At 46.9% G+C, this 22,325-nt stretch overlaps 1 protein-coding gene and 1 long non-coding RNA gene across 5 annotated transcripts in view; both read right to left on the bottom strand.

Annotated features, from left to right (window-relative positions):
* The window catches only part of LOC128948978 (uncharacterized), a 517,990-nt gene that overhangs the window by 184,440 nt on the left and 311,225 nt on the right, over positions 1-22,325 (bottom strand). The gene's annotated exons all lie outside the window — the stretch shown is intronic.
* RUNX1 (RUNX family transcription factor 1) overlaps positions 1-22,325 on the bottom strand; it is a 90,465-nt gene that overhangs the window by 61,383 nt on the left and 6,757 nt on the right. For all 4 annotated transcript variants that reach the window (XM_054293739.1, XM_054293736.1, XM_054293738.1 and 1 more), the window contains exon 3: positions 401-505. In XM_054293739.1, coding sequence (XP_054149714.1) covers positions 401-505 — 105 coding nt within the window. The remainder of the gene's footprint in view (positions 1-400; positions 506-22,325) is intronic.

Here is a 22,325-nt window from a genome sequence, read left to right as displayed (position 1 = left end):
TGTCCCACAACTGAGGCTCAGGGAACTCCAGGAAGCAGCAAACCATGGCATTTATTCCTGTTTGAAGGGTTTGATCAATGCCGTATTGGTTTGCAATGCTTTAAAATGCCCTTAACATTTGAAAAGCAGGAAATGATGTGCCAGGTACTGCTGCCCACCTTTTCCCAGCATCCCTTCATTCAGCTCTTGGGTTTGGGCCAAGCCAGGCCTGAGAAATGCAAGTCACTGGTTGAGCTGGACACCAGTGAGAGAGAACACTCCAGGAAGGCAGGAAAAAACCCATTTGAAAGCTTCAAACATTCCCATTTCTCCACATGCTGCTGGATTTGGTGTGGATGGGGACGAGCCCCTGCATTAAATCCGTTTATCCCACTGGGAATTCTCCCCTGAGCTCACTTACTTCGGGGTTCCCGAGGTCCATCCACTGTGATCTTGATGGCTCTGTGGTACGTGGCTACTTGGGGAGGGTTTGTGAAGACTGTGATAGTCAGGGTGAAGCTTTTCCCTGCAACAGGAAAAGAGAAAATGTTAGCGAGCAAAAAAAATTAAATAAAAATATGTCTATAAATAAGGCCAAATTTCAACAGAAATTTCAATAGAAACGTGAAAATTCAATAGAAATAGCTCCATAAATAAGGCTACATTTGAAAATAAATTTCAATAGAAATGTAAAAATGAAATAGAAATAGTTGTATAAATATGGCCAAATTTCAAAATAAATTTCAATAGAAATGTAAAAATGAAATAGAAATAGTTGTATAAATAAGGCCAAATTTCAATAGAAATTTCAATAGAAATGTAAAAATCAAATAGAAATGGCTCTATTAAAAAGGCTGTATTTCAATAGACATTTCAATAGAAAGGTAAATAGAATGCTAAATGGAATATTTATATTCTATCTATATAGATATTTTAAATGTTTAAAAATATTTATATATTTTATAAATACAAATGTAAAAAATAAACAGAAATAGCTCTATAAATAAGGCTAAATTTAATGAGAAATTTCAATAGAATATTAAATAGAAATGTAAAAATTAAATCCTTGAGTGTTGAGAAAAGCAAACTCCTCATTTCTGGTAGAGCTCGAACGCCCTGCAAGGCACTGAAAGGTTTTATGGGGTGTAGAATGCTGGTGCTGGATCCATTCCCTCCATGGCAACTGCTCAAAGCTTTCGGGGAAACAAAATTAATTTATATTTAAATCATCTACACTCTGTTTGTAACAAAAAAAGGCGGTTACCCCTAAGAGTCGGGGTTTATCTGATATTCCTGCCTCTGCTGTGTTACCTGGGCTTTCTAAAGGGAGGTGGTTCAGGGAGGTGGGGAAATCGTGGCTGGCTTTTCCAAAAGTGCCACGGGACTCGGAGCAGCAGCACTTGCTCAAACCACAGAGAAGTGGGTGCTCACATCCCCAGGCAGGCTGTAAAACCCCACACTCTGTGGCTGAGGCCAGCAGGAGATCAATTCCAGCTCTGAAAATCAGCTGCTACTGCAATGCCAAGAAAGAAGGGAACGGAAAAAATAATAAAAAAAAAAAAAAAAAAAAAAAAATCCCTACAGCTCATCCACAGGGAATTAAAATATTTTATGAAGCCACAGCAGAGGACAAGGCTCAGTTTCTCTATTATTCAGCAAGAAAATTGTGAAGGCCTTTTCCAAGTTGTTCTGTGCACAGCATGGCTCTGTTTTGGGAAAAGTTCTGCTACCCTGCTGGTTACTGAGAATTCCAGACTTTCTGTGCTGCCAGGCACTGACCCCCAGGAGAACACTGCACTGACCTGAGGGCCTGGAGAAGCTTCCAGAATTCAATAACAAAACTGAGATTAAAGGTGTGGAGCTTGGATAGAAGTGTGTGATATCACAGGGTGGGAAACTCAGAGTTGAAGGGTTTGGAATACAGGAATAGATAGAAAGCAAGATGGAGGTTTTGGGGTGGAGGCTGCTCCTTCTCCTCCTTCTCCTTCTTCTCCATGGGTTTGGGTGTTTTGTGTCATTGGATAAAAAAGTCCCGATTGTGGGCATGGGTAGTTGGTTATTGAGTTAAACATAAAAATAATTGAGGTGTCATTTCTTAATTGGACAGTTTATCCTTCAAAGGCCTTGCAGAGAGAGAGACAGGGCTCCATTTTTAGTTTGTTGGAGTGAAGTGCTGCAGAGCTCAGGGTTTGTGAGACTGTGACAGAGATAAGAACTGATAAACATCTGAGTCCCAACAAGCAATACCCTCTCACACATTTAACCACAACCTTGGCAAAAAAAAGAAGATAAAACCCAACACCATCCCTGCATTTACTCCTGGCATTTGCGAAAGAGCAGAAATAACACTCTGCACCTTTGAGGGGACCTCAGCTGATGGCGTTGGCCTTGGCAGCAGTGAAAACATTGCCTGGCAGCAGCTGCAGCATCTTTATCTCAGCAGCAGGGACTCGGGGCTGGCAGGGACCTCTGGGATCAGCCAGAGACAGCGGGGACACCACCCCGAGAGGGGAACCAGGAATTGCTGGGAGGAAATTGAGGCTCTTCCTCCCCCGCCCTCATTTCACCCCCTGGCTCCAGCCCCAGCGAGGAACTTCTTCCCTTCCACACAATTTTATTGTTTGCTTCACTTAGGTCTATCAATAGGGCTAAATTTCAAGAGAAATGTAAAAATTCAATAGAAATAGGTCTAGAAATATGGCCAAATTTCAAAAGAAATTTCAATAGAAATGTGAAAATTAAATAGAAATAGCTCTATAAATAAGGCCAAATTTCAATAGGAATTTCTATGGAAAGGTAAATAGAATGTTAAATAGAATATTAAATACAAATGTAAAAATGAAATAGAAATAGGTCTATAAATAAGGCCAAATTTCAATAGAAATGTAAAAATTCAATAGAAATAACTCTATAAATATGGCTAAATTTCAGTAGAAATGTAAAAATTCAATAGAAATGGGTCTATAAATAAGGCCAAATTTCAAAAGAAATTTCAATAGAAATGTGAAAATTAAATAGAAACAGCTCTATAAATAAGGCCAAATTTCAATAGGAATTTCTATGGAAAGGTAAATAGAATGTTAAATAGAATATTAAATACAAATGTAAAAATGAAATAGAAATAGGTCTAAAAATAAGGCCAAATTTCAATAGAAATGTAAAAATTCAATAGAAATGGGTCTATAAATATGGCCAAATTTCAAAAGAAATTTCAATAGAGTTGTGAAAATTAAATAGAAACAGCTCTATAAATAAGGCCAAATTTCAATAGAAATTTTAATAGGAATGTAAATAGGATAGTAAACAGAAATGTAAAAATGAAATAGAAATAGCTCAATAAATGGGATTAAATTTCAGTAGAAATTTCAATAGGAATTTCAATAGAAATGTATAGAAATGTAAATAGAATATTAAATAGAAATGTAAAAAATGAAATAGAAATGGCTCTATAAATAAGGCTAAATTTAAATAGAAATTTCATTAGAAATGTAAATAGGATACTAAATAGAAATGTAAACATGAAATAGAAACAGCTGTATAAGCAAGGGTAAATTTCAGTAGAAATTTCAATAGAAATGTAAATAGAATATTAAATAGAAATGTAAAATGAACAGGGATCTTCTTTCTTTCCAAAATAAAATTCTCTGTAACACTAAACACAACCCCTAGACCATTAAAACAGAGAGAGAATTTTAAAATCTACTTTATTTACTGGACTAATCTGCACTATTTTTTACTGGACTAATCTGCACTATTTCCATCTGATTTCCAGTTTAGGGTTTGACACCTCCTGCTTTGCTAGAACACAGAATCAATTTATTGTGTCAGAAGGTTCTGGAGAAGTTCCTAGATAGAAAATAAATGCAGGAGAAACCCCAACAATAGCGAAATGCAGTGAAATATGACCACAATTCCAGTCTCTAAAACCAGAATGAAGAAGAAGAGGAAGAAATCCACAAGGATCATCCAGTCCAGAACTCAAGTGAACGGTATGGACAGGGATCTTCCTCCTTTCCAAAATGTAATTCACTGTATGCCTAAATACAACACCTAGACACTAAAACAGAGAGACTATTAAAAATATATACTTTATTTACTGGACTAGTCTGCAATATTTCCATCTTGCTTCCAATTGAGTTGTTTGGTTTTTTTTTTTTGTCAACTGCTCTGCTAGAACACAGCATCAATTCACTCCTTTAGAAAGTTCTGGAGAGGTTTCTATATAGAAAATCAATGCAGGAAAAACTCCAACAACAATGGAGCAAAACGTTGCCATAATTCCACTCTACAAGACCAGAATAAAGCAGAAGAGGGACCCGATTTTGTGTTTTTTTAAAGATTTTTTCCAGAGCAGACTCGACCAAGCCCATGTGGGGGTGTGACATGGGCTGGCAGAGCAGGAGGACACGTGGGTGACACTTGTGCTCGTGAACCACATCCTGGTTAACCACAGCCCCACGAACCACAAACCTGGCTCACTGCTGCTCACCAGCAATTCCACCTGGCTTTCGTTCCCTGCTCCTTCTGTCCCCTCTCCATCCAGCTTGACTGAGTGGTTTTATCCTTCCCGAATTATTCATCGTTTACGGGGCTGGTTAACGAAGGTTGGATTGGAGGGATTGGGAGTTTGATGTGGGGATTCCTGGTTGGGGATGACAGCAGGGCCATGAACATCTCCTGGGTTTTATGTGTTACGATACAGATTTTATTTCCAACGACACAATAATACACCCGGGGTGTCTGCACACAGATTGCCCAAAACTGAGTCAGGCACAGAGGACCTTGTGGGGAAATATATATGTTTAATTTATGTCAGAAGCTCACGCTTACTAAGGAAACTATTGACTGCAGCAACTACTTCTAGATATGGACAACATTGGACAATCTAGACTATAAGAGCTTTTTTTTTATTTTCAGCACATCAGTCTCAGGACATTGTTAGACAATGGAGACAGGATGTTAACAGCTCGCTGATCTACAGGGAATGTTAAGGAGGTGGGGTATTACAGCATAGCATAAAACTATTTTAGCTTAGATTTCAGCTAATTATACATAGAACAACACATGTTGACAAGCATTCTATCTAATCTTATAAAACACACGTAATGGTAGTTAAAACAAAGATTGGTTCATAAGAGACAAAGAACAGAGTTCTATTCATGCTAACTTTTTAAAGATATACATTAAAAAACTTTGTTGCTATCTATAAGCCAATTCTACAGAGGTTTATTGTTATTTGTCACGTATGCTCTACTGCTTAGAAAACTTTTCTGCTGTATTTGCAATGCTAACAAAACTTCAGTCTGAGGCTTATACTTTTTAAACTATTTCTTAAAAACTCTCTAACTTTATGGATTCCAGCGGACCTGACCTCACTGGTGACTGGAAAAAGGGACCAAAAACCCCCAAAAGTCATCCTGAAACTCTGGCCTTGGGTTCTTGGGTTCTTGGGCTCTTGACTGTCTTGTTTGGGTGCCTCCAAAAGTCACACTGGAAGTGTCACAGCAGTGACAGAAACCAGCGGCGTGAGCTAACATCAACCTCTGAGAGCCTCTGGGTTCAACATTCCCATAAATTGATGGAAAACCACCCAGAAATCAGCTCAGGGCTGTGTGGATGGAAGCCAGTTGTTCTGGGGTCATTCTGGGAGCCTCTGATGAGGATGAAAGGGGTTTTGGGGTGCAAGAGCCACTTCAGACCCCATTTCTCTCTACAACTATCCCTGGTGGCTCCTGGTACAGGGCCCTGATGGGCACAAGGATGGAAATCCCCAAAGGTGGGACAGGGTTTGACTTTGGAAACCCTTCCCACGGACATCAAGGTCTCCAATGTGTGAGGGCACAGCCCAGGATTCACTGCTTCCATCAGCTCTTCCCTCCAAACCAGGCCAGGAAAAATCCCTTGGGAATGTTTGTTATTGCAAGAGGTGCAAGGTCAGAGCCCTTCCAGAAAAAGCAACGATGGGAACAGGAGCAGTCCTGGCTGGAATACAAAGCTGAGGCTGGAAATATCACCTGGACACTCTCTTGGGGGGTTTGGTAGAGACTGGACTTCAAAAGTGCCTTCAAGTGTCACTGATTTGGGAGCTGAAGTCACGGAATTCCAGAATCCCTGGGTCTGGCAAAGCCCTGCCAGCCCATGCAGTGCCAGCTGTGCCCCATGGGCACCTTGTCCCCAGCCCAGAGCACTCAGTGCCACCTCCAGGGGACACCTGCAGGGATGGACACTCCACCACCTCATATGGATTCTGAGTTGTCCCCACATTTATAGGATTGCTCAGGAGGTTCCTTGAGACTGGGCAAAACTGAGAGAACTTCAGAGGAGAACAAAGCACGAAGTTCAAGAGGGAATGGCCTCAGGCTGGGCCAGGGCAGGCTCAGCTGGGACAGCAGCAGCAATTTGCCCATGGAAAGGGAGCTCAGGCCTTGGCAGGGGCTGCCCAGGGAGCTTTGCAGTGCCCATCCCTGCAGGTGTGCCCTGGAGGTGGCACTGAGTGCTCTGGGCTGGGGACAGGGTGCCCATGGGACACAGCTGGCACTGCATGGGCTGGCAGGGCTGTGCCAGCCCCAGGGATTCCATGAAAAGGGAAGGAGACATTTCACAGAATTCCCAGAATCCCAGAATCACTGGGTTGGAAGAGACCTTCAAGGCCATCGAGTCCAAGCCAGCCCCAACAGCTCAACTGAACCCTGGCCCCCAGTGCCACATCCAGGCTTTGTCAAACTCACCCATTTCAGGGGAGGGAAACCCGTCCCTGGGCGTTTGTGCCCAGGGTTGTCTCCAGCATCCACCTCCCCCTGCCCTGGCCAGCAGGAGCTGCAGGTGGATGAGGCCAGGAGCACAAATCACCCCAGCTGGGCATCTGGAGGTGCCCAAGGAGCACCTGGAGGTGGCACTGAGTGCTCTGGGCTGGGGACAAGGTGCCCACGGGGCACAGCTGGCACTGCATGGGCTGGGAGGGTTTTTCCAGCCTCAGGGATTCTGGAATTCTCTGATATTGTCCCTTCAACCCAGGCCTCTCCATGATTCCACGACCAACCTCCAGGATCAGCGCCTCTGCCTGTTCCCTGTGCTGAAATGCAGGAATTTGGAGCTCCATTCCAGGCCCACCCCCCTCCAGCAGGATCCCAGGGGTCTCCAGGAGCTCCCTGCAGAGCTCCAGAGGGAGCAGGAGGCTCGTGAGGCCCTGGGAATGTCCGGGAGGAACCAAGGGGAGGACGTGAATCCTGGGTGACACCACGGTCACATGAAGCTCCTGTGTCCTGCCTGAGTCACCCCTGGGCGCTGTCACCACCAGCTGGGGCTGCAGCGGGGGAGGAACGCTTCTCATAAAAGTGGCTGCATGGGCAGAGGGGAAAAGAGAGTGAGAACTTCTGGGAAAAGAGACAGAATCTCTAATTAATCTCTGATTAATCTCCAATCCACAGATGTACTGCAGATTTGTGCAGTAAATAAATAAAAGAGTTTTAAAAGTAATGTATATTTTTAATTTCTCTCTGAGTTTTAGTGGTCTAGGCGTTGTATTTAGTATTTAGTGTATTTAGTGATTCAGGGAATTATATTTTGGAAAGAAGGAAGATCCCTGTCCAGATCCTAGATCCATGTCCTTGAACCTCTCTATTTTTAATATTCTATTTTGATCCTTCGAAAAAGCCACTGAATCCAGGGATAAAGGGTCATCCCACTGGGAACAGGAAAAAATGGAGTGGAACCTTCAGAAATTTGGCTGTGGAGGAGGGAGAAAAAGGCAAAGAGCTGAGGTTGGTGTCATCACTGCCTTCTACTTTTGGGCTTTGTTCTATAAACCTTTGTGCCATTAAATTTGGTTTGGTGGTTTGGGGTTTTTTTAAAATTTTTCTTTTAAAAAAATCATTACAGTAAATTATTAAAGAAAAAGAAGGAGAAAAAAAAAAGAAGGAAAGCAGCCAAGAATGTCTGTGCTGACAAGGACAAAAGACATAGGTGGAAAACTATGAAATGTAAGGCCCAAATGCAACTCAAATGACATTAGAGACATTTCTATCCTATTAAGGAGAGAATTCCAGGTCCTAGGAAGAAGCAGGATGATTTTATTTCAGAGGTTTTTATCAATTTTCTACCTTTTAGCCCCTTTGTACCACTATTAAACCACACTAAATGATCGATTTCCCCCATTTTTCTGGCTCCTCCCAGCATCTCCCTGGCTCTCTGCACTGAAGCATCCCCAGGATGCCATCCACACATCCCACATCCATTCCCAAACGTCACCTCCCAGACATTGGGGCCGTTTTTTTTGCTGGTTCTTATCTCTGAGCCCTCCAAATCAGATCAATAAGTTGAGAAGGGCTGAAATCACTTGACTCTTCATGAATTAACAGCTGCTCATCCTGGGAGTAAAAAGTTTTTTTTGCAGGTGTTCAAAGCCTGCACGAGGCAAAATTCTGTGCTCAGGTGGTGGCTTTTTTTTCTGCAGCCACCAGTGAGTTTGGCACAGAATAAAACTTTGCCTCTGATGTTTGATTTGGCGCTATTTCATCAGAAGAAAAAAAGAAAAACCAAAAAAAAAAATATACAAAACTGCAGCTGAAGCAAGAGGCATAACAAAAAAAAAAAAAAAAGAACATGATTTGTTTACCAGCAGCACCACAGATGCCACTGGATTTAAATATGAAATAAAGCTGTTATTCACCTCAGCTCTAGAGGATTTGTAAATTTGTAAATTTGTCACCACCGCAGGCCAACGGTCCAAACACCCAAATGAGGCTGGTGACCCCAAAAAATCCACCAGGGAGAGCTTGGAGCTCCAAAACAGCTCCAAAACAGCTGGAGAGGGACTGGGGCCAAGGGATGGAGGGGCAGGAGTGGTTTGGGATGGAGGAGGGCAGGCTTGGATGGGATTTTGGGAAAGAATTCCTCCCTGTGAGAGGGGGGCACAGAAAAGTTGTGGCTGTTCCATCCCTGGCAGTGCCCAAGGCCAGCTTGGAGCACCCTGGGACGGTGGCCGATGTCCCTGGGTGATTTTTAACGTCCTTCCCAACCCAAAGCATTCCATAACTCCAAGAGAAGTGAATCGGTTACAGGGGAAATGGAGCTGTTTGTGGATTTTATGGGGTTTTTTTTTTCAGGTTTAAGCACGTGAAATTTGGGAGATTCACCTCCTTCCCTCCTGCCAAAGCAGGATAAACCTGACCTTGGGAGCATTTCAGCGGCACATGGGACAGTGGCAGATGTCCCTGGGTGATTTTTAAGGTCCTTCCCAACCCAAAGCATTCCATAACTCCAAGAGACTGAATCAGTCACAGGAGAATGGAGCTGTTTGTGGATTTTATGGGGTTTTTTTTTCAGATTTACGCACGTGTCAAACTGGAAATTTGGGAAATCTGCCTCCTTCCCTCCTGCCAAAGCAGGATAGACCTGACCTTGGGAGCATTTCAGCGGCACATGGGACAGTGGCCGATGTGCCTTCCCATGGCACTGGGTGATTCTGAAGGTCCTTCCCAACCCAAACCATTCCAGGACTCCCAGAGCGGCCCATGTGAATCAGTCCCAGGGGAAATGGAGCTGTTTGTGGGTTTTATGGGATTTTTTCAGGTTTAAGCACGTGTCAAACTGGAAATTTGGGAAATCTGCCTCCTTCCCTCCTGCCACAGCAGGATAAACCTGACTTTGGGAGCATTTCAGTGGCACATGGGACAGTGGCCGATGTCCCTGGGTGATTTTTAAGGTCCTTCCCAACCCAAAGCACTCCATAACTCCAAGAGAAGTGAATCAGTCCCAGGGGAAATGGAGCTGTTTGTGGATTTTATGGGGCTTTTTCGGGTTTAAGCACGTGTCAAACTGGAAATTTGGGAAATCCACCTCCTGCCAAAGCAGGATAACCCTGACCTTGGGAGCATTTCTCACTCCAGGAAGTTCTCTCAGTGTTTACACAGCAGCTCCTTCCCCAGATGAAATCTCCAGCACTCTGAATCAATAAATGTTTTGTTCTGGATTTCTATGGGGCCAAAAGGGGTCCTGCTGCAAAGTGGAGCTCACAGAAATATTGGAGTTTTTTTTTTTTTTTTTAATAAAGATGGAAAAGCAGCTCATTCCTGCAGGGACGTGGCTGGTGCTGGATTTTACATTTTCCTTCTCAGCTCCCAAATCCTGATTCTTTCTTCCCAATATTTGTGGAAAAGCAGCTCATTCCTGCAAGGACAGGGTTGATCCTGGCTCTTCCCTTTTCCTTTCCTCTCCAACTCCCAAATCCTGAATTTTTTTCCACAATAATGCTGGAAAGGCAAGGACATGGCTGGTGCTGGATTTTCCATTTCCTTTTCCTTCCCAACTCCCAAATCCTGAATTTTTTTCCCACGATAAAGCTGGAAAAGCAGCTCATCCCTGCAGGGTTATGGCTGGTGCTGGCTTTTACCTTTTCCTTTCCTCTCCAACTCCCAAATCCTGATGTTTTTCAATATTTGTGAGAAAGCAGCTCATTCCTGCAAGGACATGGCTGGTTCTGGATTTTCCCTTTTCTTTTCCTCTCCATCTCCCAAATCCTGAATTTTTTTTCCACAATAAAGCTGGAAAAGCAGCTCATTCTTGCAGGGACATGGCTGATCCTGGCTTTTCCCCTTCCCTTTCCTCCCCAGCTCTGTGCAGCACCCCAGACATGCCCTTCACACTCTTTTCCTCCCTTTCTCCACCTTTTTTTCCTGGCCAAAAATTCCAATTTTGGTCTGGAAAGCAGCAGAGATGCTGTGGCATTCCCAGAAGGTTTTGTCTTGGGGTGGAATCCTTTCAATTCTTCTGGTGAAATCAAAGTAACAGCGCTCAGCCAAAATGCACCAATTATTTTGGCACTTTTAACCTCAGGCAACGCAGGAATTACATTGAGCAACCCAAGTTACATCACTGAAATCAAGTAAGAGAGACGTTGCCAGGCTCAGCAGGCACCCAGATTGAATTTGAATTTATCTGGGTGATAAGGGAAGTCCCTGTCACTCTTGGGGAGATTTTCCCTGATCATTTGCTTCTTTCAGAAGTCAAAAATATCATCCTGAGCTGCAGACATAAAATATTGACCCAGGCAGATGTGGGAGCTGCTGCTGCTCTTGGGGTTATTTTCCATTTGTTTGTTATTTCCGTTATTTGTTTGTTGTTTTCCTATGGTTTGTTATTATTTTAATTATACTATATTTTAATTATATTGTTTATATGTTATTTAATGATATTATATATTTAATTATATTTCCATTTGTTTAATTTCCATCATTTTCAAATCAATACAACCCAGGCCCTGAGTTTTGCTGCTACCTGGGATTTCAATTCCTTGGAGGAGAGGTGAAAAGGCTCCCAAAGAATGTTTGGGGGGAGTCTCAGGGAGATGCAGGTTCCATGCAAAGAGAAAAATGAGAAAAACCAGCATGGGCAGGAGGCTGGGGCTGCTACCTGGGGATGAAAAGAGTCTAGGGGATCCTTAGAGGAGTTTTAAGGGGATCCCAGGATACCAAAAAAAGCACAAATATCTTGGGAAGCTCCCCTGGAGGAATCTGGGGCTGCCCCCTGAAATCTCAGCTCCCTCAAGGAGGTGGGAGGTTGGTTCTAAAATCACTTTCCCCCTTTTTTCTTGCACTGCAGTGGCACCAACAATCCAACCCTTCCCCTCAGAGAAAGGATGGGATGAGCACCCAGCATGCCAAAAGGGGTCAGTGCCAATTCCAAGCCACATTTCTGCCCCAGTGCTGCTTTTTGTCCCTCCCTGGAGCAGGCAGCACCTTCAGCATCTCCCCCGGAGCCCTCAGAAGCTCCCCCAGGCACAGCAGGCCGGGAAACCTTGCAGGGGTGGCACTGAGCTCACTAAAACAGCCACAGTTTTTCTGTCTGTGAGGGTTTTTTGGGGGGGAGGGAGATGTTTACACTGAAATTTGACGATTTGCGTGCAGCCAGTTTCATTTCTGTGCTGCTGAGGGGTTTCACTTCCCCGGGCCGTGGGCTGGGGCGGTGACACCATCCTGCCCTGCCAGCCTGGCACGTGTGGAAAAGGTGGCACCTGATGGCACTCCTGTCCTCCAGCAGCTTGGATTTGATGGGAATTCCTTGGAAAAGTTCGTGGATTTCATGTAAAACAGGAGTTTTACAGCTGTTCTGCCTCTCTCAGGCTGCTGCTTCTGCCACCTTGGTGTGAATTCTCCTGTCAATGTGCCCGAGCAGAGAGGCCACAAAAGCTCAGTTTGTGCTTAGAGAATGAAAATACGTGCATGGGTAGGAAATGGTTGTGGCCATTGATCAGGGAGGAGCTGAAGTAGGGAAATACCTGAGAATGTGGGAGAGGTTGGAAATAAAAGAGGCCATAGAACAGAGGAGGCCTCTGAGGGCAGCGTGTCCTGCAACAGAATCCCAGAATGGTTTGGGGTGGAGGAACCTTAAAAATCATCTCATTCCACCCCTGCCATGGCAGGGACACCTTCCATTGTCCCAGGCTGCTCCAGCCCGGCCTTGGGCACTGCCAGGCATCCAGGGGCAGCCACAGCTGCTCTGGGCACCCTGTGCCAGGGCCTGCCTGCCCTCCCAGAGAGGAAATTGTTCCTAATATCTGACCTAAACCTGTAATTTTTCAGTTTGGAGCCATTCCCTGTGTGCTGTCCCTGCATCCCCTGGCCATTGTCTCTCTCCAGCTTTCCTGGGGCTCCTCCAGGCCCTGCAAGGCCACCCTGAGCTCAGCCCAAAGCTTCTCCTGTGCAGGTGAGCAATGCCAGCTGTGCCAGCCTTTCCTGCCAGCAGAGCTGCTCCATCCCTCTGCCCATCCTGGAGCCTCCTCTGGGCTCTCTGCAGCAGCTCCAGCTCCTCCCTGCGCTGGGGCAGCTCTGCAGGTGGGAAATCACCTGAGGGACACAAAAGCCACCCAAGGGGGACACCCAGGAGCTGACACAGCCACGAGTCACCTCTGGCAACCCCAAACACCAACCCCAGGAATGCCCTGGGTGCTGATGGCCAATTCCAGAGTGGGTTTTGAGCTCTGGGAGGAATTTGACTGCCAGGAACCTCATTTGTGGCTCAGCACTCTGAGCTCCTGTGGAAATCCCGGCTTTGGGGCTTTGTGGTGGCTCCTGTGCACCAGAGTAACACAGCCTCTGCTGAATGGGCTTTTTTATCTTCAAAAACAACCCCAGTGACCTGTTGGAGCTGAATTTTTGGGGTGGGATGCTGCCTGAGACTGCAAGCCTGCAGATCAAGTTTCCAAAATGGATTAAAACATGAAATGCATGGAGCAGGGAGGGGGGAAGGAAGAACATGGAATGGAAAGGCCAAGGAGCCTCTACCTCTAAGTGGAGCAGTAACCAGCAGAAAATTCTGATGGATTTGGGTGGGGACAATAATTACAGCCCAGAGGAATGAAGGGCTTGGGGTGCCTGGCCCCTGCACAAGTGTCGGCACAAGGAGATCTCAGCTGCAGCCCTTAGAAGCTATAATTGTTATTAAAATATCTGAAGGCTTGAATTAGAGATACTCAGTTTCCACAAACATCATAGTTGAACACACATTTGGACAGAGTGGAGTTATTTTTTTCCCCCAAAAATGGCTCCAATGGAAGTTTCTGATCCTTCTGTGCATGGGCTCCCCAAAACCTGAATCTTTGCTTCCAAGCTGTGACCTAAAATAAATAGCAGGGAATTTTGGTTTTTTTTCCTCAAAATAGTTTTTGTTTTAAATGAAGTGCTCTTCTGGGGCACAGCTGGGGCTGCCAGTGGAGTGCTCAGAAATGAGCTGACCTCCACAAAGTGCATCCCACAAACTGTCCTGGCTGCTGTGTCACTGCTGAGGAGTTCAGGGAAAGGGAAAAACAGGAAGAGCAGGTGGAAAGGACAGTTCAGGATGAAATGGCTCCACTGCAAAGCTTCTCCCACCTTCTCACTGAAAATGCCTTGGGATCCTTGAGCTTAATGATAGTCCTGAGCCCAGCCTTAATTTCAGACCATTCATCAGCTTTTTTGAGGTAGAAATTATCCCCCAGACTTTATAGGGATGACAGAGACATGGAGAGGTTAAGGCCCAGGTTCACGAGCGGATTTATCCCTCTGAAGTGGGATTAAATCCCAAATTACACCCCTCGGCCCTCCCCTTCCCCCAGCCCAGGGGGATTTCTGGAGAAATCCCTGAAAAACACCCCCAAAGCCTCGAGACCGCAGCCCAGGCCCTCAGAGGGGGCAGCTTGACCTGCGGCCTCTGTCCCCTCCACTCTTCCCCAAGGAATGGGGCGAGACAATTTCCAGGGGATGGAGGGACAGGACACAGGGAACGGCTTCAGACTGAGAGCAGGAAGGCTTCTATTGGATATTAGGAAGGAATTGTTTCCTGTGATGGAAATGAGGGGCTGGGATGGAATTCCCAGAGCAGCTGGGGCTGCCCCTGCATCCCTGGCAGTGCCCAAGGCCAGGCTGGACACTGGGACAGTGGGAGGTGTCCCTGCCATGGCAGGGGTGGCACTGGGTGATCCCTAAAACCCCTCCCAACCCAAACCACTCTGGGATTCTGGGATTCTCTGGCTGCTTTTCTGTTTGAACCTGTGATTCCTTCTCCCCTCTGAGCACTTTTCTCACCCTTTGCCCAATCCTCACACCAGGCAAACCTCGTGCCGTGGCTGTTGTGGGTTTGGCCCATCCCATTGGTGGCCTGGTGAACTTGGGAAAATCCCTTGGAGACCTGGATTTTGCCTCAGTGTCTCTCACATTTGCGGATCCAGGAGCCAGGGAATGGCTCCCGGTGCCAGAGGGCAGGGCTGGATGGGATCTTGGCAATGAGGAATTGTTCCCTGGCAGGGTGGGGATGCCCAGAGCAGCTGTGGCTACTCCTGGATCCCTGGAAGTGGCCAAGGCCAGGCTGGATGTGATTCTGAACAACTTGGGATAGGGAAAAGTGTCCCTGCCCATGACTGTGGGGTGGGAATGAGGTGATCTTTATGGTCCCTTTTTCCCCACCCCACTCCATGGTTCCATGGCAGGAGCTGGGAACAAACCCAGGGCACGGCTGCAGGCAGAGGCTGCAGCTGCAGGGAGCAGGGAAGGATTCCCAGGAAGAGCAACAACGCCCTGTCTGAGCAGGAAAGGCAAGGAACCCTTCCACCACCAACAGGGCTGTTCCTGCAGTGAGGAGTTCACAGAGCCACAGAATTCCCAGAATCCCAAAATGACCAGGTTGGGAGAGACCCCCAAGACCATCGAGTCCAGCCCAGCCCCAACTGAACCCTGGCCCCCAGTGCCACATCCAGGCTCTGTTAAACACACCCAGGCATGGGGACTCCACCCCCTCCCCGGGCAGCCATTCCAGAACTTTCTCACCCTGGCTGGAAAAACCTTTTCCCTGCTCTCCAGCCTGTATTTCCCTTGGTGCAGCTCGAGGCTGTGTGCTCTGGGTGTGTCAGTGCTGCTGCAGACAGAGCCCAGCCCCAGGTGAGCACAGGCACCTTTCAGGAGCTGTGCAGAGCGATGGGGGCAGCCCTGAATTGCACCTGAAGCAGATCAATCCCAACCTGAGCATTCCCCCAGGAGCTCTCTGAGCCCAGCAGCTGCCCTGGGGCTGTTTGCTCAGAGCTGATGTGCTTGGAGCAAGGAGTCTCTGTGCTGTCATCCCACTAATGCAGCTCCCATCGATCCCAGGGCTCGGAAAAGCCCCGGGGTCACTCGATGGATATCTGGGAGGGGGATAACGCTGCCATTACCGACCTGGAAGCTGCCAACTTCCAACTCTGTGGCCTTGGAGGTGAGCAGGGCTTTGTGCGCTAAGTCCGGCCCGTGGAAAATTTGTGGCTTTGCCAAAGCTTTTCCTTCAGTTCCTGCCTAAATTTCAGGGAACTGATGTGAACGCACAGCTCCAAGCACCGCCCTGCTGGAGAGCTCTGATGGCACCGAGCCCTCCAGGCAGCTCCTTCCCTCTCCAGAACCTCCTCCCCACACACCTTCAGTGGGAAAAGGCAACAGGAATTCAGGAATTCAGGAATTCAGGAATTTAGGATCCTTCCTTGCATCCTTTTCTGAGCCCCAGGCCTGCCCTGGTGCTAAAGGTTTGCACAGAATTCCCACCCTGTGCCCAGAGGCTGCAGCTCTCCAAGGGGACTCCCAGAAATATCATCCAGAGATGAATGGAATAATGGTTTGGAGAGGCTGGGAAAACTCTGTGGACATAATATGGTGGGGGAAACATTGTGGAGCAGGATGGGGGTAAAAAAGGTGGAGAGATGCAGTGTTAAGATAATAAAAAATTATTTTAAAATATGTTTTTGCTACTTTTTCCTGCTCCTAAAGGGTTTTTGGAAGGGAACAGAGACCAATTCAGCCAGATGAGGGTTTATGCACATGGCTGTGCTGGAAGAGACTCTCCTGACAGCGATTGTGAGCCACTGATTTGCAGCATCCTCACTCCTGCTCAAGTTCTATGGCCAGCCCTAAGCCTGATTTATCTCCCAGCAGGATTTTATTTTGGTGACAGAATAGCAGCTCTTATTGGAGTTGAGATATGGGGACACACACACCCACAAAAATCAGAATATTTTGACCAGAACTCCAGGAGTTCTGATGGGTGGCACCAAAAAAACCAAACAGCAAAATAAAAACCAATTTGAAAACAAATATAAAACCAACAAGAGAAAAGCTGCAGGGCAAACAGATCTCTTGAAACTATGTAACCTTTTCATCTAGAGAGGTACTTTGTTTTCCCTAAACAACATTCTGGGAAGCCCTTTTATCAGGGAAAAAAAAAAAAATTTGGGAAAACGCTCCGAGCGTGGCGTCTGCCTCATCCTCGCCGCTGCAAAAATGTGCAAGCGGGGCTGAGCAGAACCAAAAAATAGATTTATTGTTATTGGACTGAGGGCAGCGGTTCAGCACTTGGCATGGCCCCTGTTTACAGCAGGAATGCTCCCGGAGACAGGAAACTCTCCGAGCCCTCTGCCGTTATTTTTCTGCTGTTGACGCGTTCGGAGCGGGAGTTTATTCGCCCCGATGAAATTTTTAGTAGCGAGGCAGAGAGGGGTGTTTGGGAGCTGGCAGAGCCATTGTAGGCGTGCTCAGCCTCGTCCCATGGGATGGTTTTTGGGAGTGCAACCCCTGTGAGGAGCAGCATCACCCATGGGGTTAATTCCACAGCTGTGGATTCCCAGATCCGGCTGCTCGGAACGAGGGAGCTCCTTGAGCACTGGGAAAAGCTTCTCCTCTCCTTTCCTCCTGGCACTGAGGCTTCCAGCCCTTTGGAGGGCTGGGTTTGCTGCTCGTCCTCATCCCTCAGGATGGGTTTTGGGAGTGCAACCCCCACACAGAGCAGCATCATCCATGGGGTTAATTCGTACACCCCTGGCTGCTCAGAGCAAGCCAGGACACCTTGGGCACTGGGAAGGAATTTTCCCCTCTTCTCCTGCCACCACATCCCTGCTGAGGTTTTTATGCCTTTGGAGAGCTGGGTTTGCTGCTCAGCCTTGTCCCACAGGATGGGTTTTGGGAGCCCAACTCCCATGTGGAGCAGCATTATCCATGGGGTTAATTCCTCAGTCAGGAATTCCTAAATCCAGATTCTCAGAGCAAGCCCAAGGCAGCTTGGGCACTGGGAAAGGATTTTCCCCTCTTCTCCTGCCACCACATCCCTGCTGAGGTTTTTATCCCTTTGGAGGGCTGGGTTTGCTGCTCATCCTCATCCCTCAGGATGTTTTTTGGGAGTGCAACCCCTGTGACGAGCAGCATCATCCATGGAGTTAATTCCACAATTGGAAGTTCATACCCCCAGCTGCTCAGAGCAGTACCCAAGGCAGCTTGAGCACTGGGAAAAGCTTCTCCCCTCCTTCCCTCCTGGCACTGAGGTTTCCAGCCCTTTGGAGGGCTGGGTTTGCTGCTCGTCCTCATCCCTCAGGATGGGTTTTGGGAGTCCAACGCCCACACAGAGCAGCATCATCCATGGGGTTAGTTCGTACACCCCTGGCTCCTCAGAGCAAGCCAGGGCAGCTTGGGCACTGGGAAGGAATTTTCCCCTCTTCTCCTGCCACCACATCCCTGCTGAGGTTTTTATCCCTTTGGAGGGCTGGGTTTGCTGCTCAGCCTCCTCTCTCAGGATGGGTTTTGGGAATCCAACCCCTGTGACGAGCAGCATCATCCATGGGGTTAATTCCTCAATCGGAAACTCATACCCCCGGCTGCTCGGAGCAAATGTGCCCAAGGGACCCTGGGCACTGGGAGAGGCTTTTCCTCTCCCTTCTCCTGCCATCACATCCCTGCCAAGGGCCAACCCGGATGGTTTTTGGGAGTCCAGCCCCTGTGAGGAGCAGCATCATCCACGGGGTTAATTCCACAACTGGAGATTTGCACAACCCAAGCTGCTCAGAGCAAGCCCAAGGCACCTCGGGCACTGGGAAAGGATTTTCCTCTCCTTCCTTCCCTCCTTCCATTACTTCCCTGCCAAGGTTTCCATCCCCTTGCCGGGCTGGGTTTGCTGCTTAGCCTCACTGGGATTGCACAGAAATCTTGGCTCAAATTAACGATGCAACCAAGCCACCCTAAATCACTTCAAAAGAAATGCATCACTCCTGGCCGCTGGTTTTTAGGGGAAAATTCACCATTCAGAACAGAATGGAGGGAGAAGAGTCCTTGGAGAAGAGTCATGGAAGCACAAAGAGCCTCTAACACATGCCCAGGGCACCTCCCCTTCCTTCCACTGAGTCACGAAATCATGGAATGGTTTGGAATTGGAGGCAACAATAAAGCTCATCCAGTTCCCTTGGCAGTGACACCTTCCACTGTCCCAATGTCCAGCCTGGCCTTGGGCACTGCCAGGGCTCCAGGGGCAGCCCCAGCTGCTCTGGGAATTCCATCCCAGCCCCTGCCCACCCTCATGAGGAGGAATTTCTTCTCAATATCCAAAGAAAATTCCCATTCCCTTCCACTGGCTGTAGCATCCTTCAAATGACACATCCTTATCAATCCAAACTCCAAATAAATATTTGATTTTAAACTCGATCAATTGACCCCTTTTTTTCCTGTTGATTGCTGATGGATTTCTCCTGTTTTCATCCCATCTGGCAAACTCTGCTTGTTGTGACTCCAGGATCTGATCCCACGTCCCCTGCAGCATTCCAAAGGCTTGGATCAGAACCTGGACGCCTGCTTAATACTGGTTTTACGACCCTGCTGAAGGGCAGCATCCTCTGTTTTGCACATACTTTTATAATTTTGAGTGCATTTCAGTCAAAAAAATAAAATCCATTTCAACCAAGTGCTCAAATAACGCAGCCTGCACAGAAGGAGCAAAATTCTGGCTTGGGAAGACCAATAAAAATAATTGGATTTGGAATCCCGGCCAGTAATTTTTGGAGTTTGAGTATTTTTGAGATTTTTGTCTTAGAGTGATTTTTTTTTTTTTTTTCCCTGGGAATGATATCCAGAAGGAAGAGTCCTGAGGGCAGAAATTGTGCTTGGTAAAATCTCTCGTGTTCTACAAAGCTACACCTGCTTTGGCTCCGTGGAAATTGAAAAATGCCACAAAATTTACTCCAATTCCTCTAATCCTGAGGAAATATCTGCATGGATTTAATTTTCCATCCTTTCCAAGGTGCAGTTTTTAAAACTCTCCTGGAGCTGCAACTCTCAGGTTTAGATTGAGATCTCTTGCAGCAAGCCAAGACACTTCTCCATTAGCTACTCTTAGGATAACCCATTAATAATCATTTTCATCTGGAAAACATGTTTATTTGTTGGGATTTTTGGAATCTTACATCCTCCAAAGAAGATAGGAACCGGGATTAATGATTCCATGAGGAAAATATGTCGTGTTCCCCAAGCCACAGAGCTTTCCCTCTCCAAAATAACTATTTATTTTTCATTTTAGCCAATGAACTTCTACAATGTCAGGCTTTTTGCATCAGATCCATTTCATCAGAGTGACCTAAACTGGTTCTTTATCCCCTAAAAAAACAGGGATACGTTGCAGCAGGCGCAATTGGAAGCACGGAATGTTCGCGAACGGAGGGCGAAAAATCAGGATTAATTTTGTTTTAAGCAGGTAATCAGGCCAAGGGGGGAGGCTGAGATTGGCTGGAGTTTTAAAAGGACATTTTTCTTCCCGAAATGACTCCCGAGCCAGACGGGCAGGTTTGCCCAGCAGCATTCTCCAACTGAGGGCTGAGGAATCGGAGCCTTGGATCCCGGCCAAATCCAATGGAAATCCCTTTGGATGAGGAAGAAAAAGCCAAATTGCTTTTCTACCACATCTCCAGGTTTTGGGTGACCTGTGACAGTCTCACTTCTATTTTTGGTGTGAAGAAAACCGAATGTTTTGGGTTTTTAGCTCTCAGCAAGGCTGAGCAGCACGGGGCAAACTCTGGGCGTTGGGCACGGAACGAGGCTGAAACTTTGGCTGATATTTGGGGCTAAATATTGATGAGGGGAAAATCAGCCCCCAGATCACGGAGGATTCACTGTGACCCTCCCAAAACCAGGAGGAAAACATGGAAAATAATCTCTGATACAGACTGTCTTGCTGCATTCCACGGAAGAAATTGAAATGATTTATGAAGCGTGTCAAGAATGGGAATTTCCTCCTCGGAAGGGACAGAGCTGTGGCTGCTGAGGGGATTTTAATGGGGATTCTGATGATCGCCACTCAAAACCATTCCTGATTCTCCATCAGGGATTTCAAGCAAGGACTTTAAATCCCCTGAGGGACACGAGAAGCCTCCACCGTGGCCTGAACCGAGGTGAACTCTCAGTCCCTGCTCGCACAACGCCCCTGGCACCGCATTATCACCGGTGGCACTGAGCTGATCCCAGCTCAAATATTCCACGGCAAACAAAGTCGGGGTTCATTTTCCTGCAGCCAAGTATCAAAGGCAGCAGTGCCCTTTGAAGCAGCCACCTTGTGCTGCAGGCTTTGTGCAAATGCCACAGAACAGCAGCTCCCAAATCCCGCACAAAGGCAAACAATCCCCACCTTTGGAAAACAATCCCCTGGCGGAGGAGTAAACAAAAGCATCCATTAGTCACCGCCCCAAAGATGGGCAGGTGAGGATGTTGAACCTGGGAGCCTGACTAAGAGCACGCAGCAGCGTTCCCAAATCCCTGCACTTAAAGGATCCTCAGCACCTGGCTCTGGATAGCACACCTAGAAAGCCCAGGTTGGCGTGTGAGCGGCTGAAGGAGCAGGGCAAGGGTTCCCTGCTCCCAAGAAATAGGGCCTGCCGTGTCCCAGCTGCTGGATTTTGACCTTGAGGCTCCCCCAGTTGCCTGCTATGATTTCCAGCCTCATTACCATGGCCAGGAACTGAACTACAGGTTTGTTTTTATGAGCTTCTCCAGCGCTCTGCCAGCTATTCATTTGAATCTTCTAAACAGTCAGCTCTGAATCATAATGCAAATTCCATTTACTGAAAAGGTGGTACCTTTAATATTCCAAATGACCACGTTTAATGACTGATACTTTTAGACATTACAGCATCTCTCATGTTTTCAGTAAATGGATATAATTTGCTCTGCATTACCCTATTATTATTCCTCGCTGGCATTACAAGGCGACGTTCTCAGCTGCGGGTGTTTTCCATTTGAAGGCGGCCCAAACAACACAATTTGAGAGGCAGCTGCCTCTGTACCCTCAGCTAAAAACGCTGCAGGACCCAGAGGAAAACTGGATGGGGATTTTATTCCTAAAATGTGTCTAGTGCTCCGTCAGGGCCGCGCTGCTGCGGCGTTGTGGCGCTGTTTGTGTTGGAGGGGTGTCCACGGGTGCTTTTCACTTCAAAGGAGAGGAAAGGCTGTTGTGTATAATCAGGAGAACTTCCTCGCTCTCCAGCCTGACACATCTCCCGCTTGGAATAAAAGCCAGAAGTGGGTCAGCTTTGGGACTCTCCTGAAAATCAGGAATCCCTGTGTGGAACCAGGTCACGGCTCGGGTGTCACATGGGAACAGAGGGAGGGGAAAGTGGTGAGGAAGGGGCAGCAGTCCCTGACTTCTGAGGGTGACCAGAGCACAGATTGCTCCAAAATGAGACCTCCTGAAGTTCAGGAGGTGCTGCCCTGGCACTAAATTGTCCTGGAATAATGCTGGAATACCACAATGCCCCATTACAGTTTTGAAGACAAATTAAAGAAAAAGAAAATACATAACAAAACACCACTTGAATTCACACTGGAAATGTGACAGATTTTCATCCCTGACCTTAAAAAAAAAGAGAGAGGCTGCTCCTTCTCCTGAGCTTTTTCTGAGCCCCAACTCACTGGCTTCTCTTTAGGGGTTTGACCCAACCTCCCTGAAGTCTCCTCACCATTCCATTAGTTTATTTTAGTGCTTCTCTTGAAATTGATTTGATTTAGGATTAGGGAGTGAAGTTTTAAAGGATATTCTGCTGATTATTTTGGGGT

The sequence above is a fragment of the Melozone crissalis genome, unplaced genomic scaffold (genome assembly GCF_028551555.1).
Source record: "Melozone crissalis strain CALT ecotype California unplaced genomic scaffold, PUWL_Pcris_2 ptg000187l_1, whole genome shotgun sequence".
NCBI lineage: Eukaryota > Metazoa > Chordata > Aves > Passeriformes > Passerellidae > Melozone > Melozone crissalis.
This window is presented reverse-complemented; position numbering and strand designations above follow the sequence as displayed.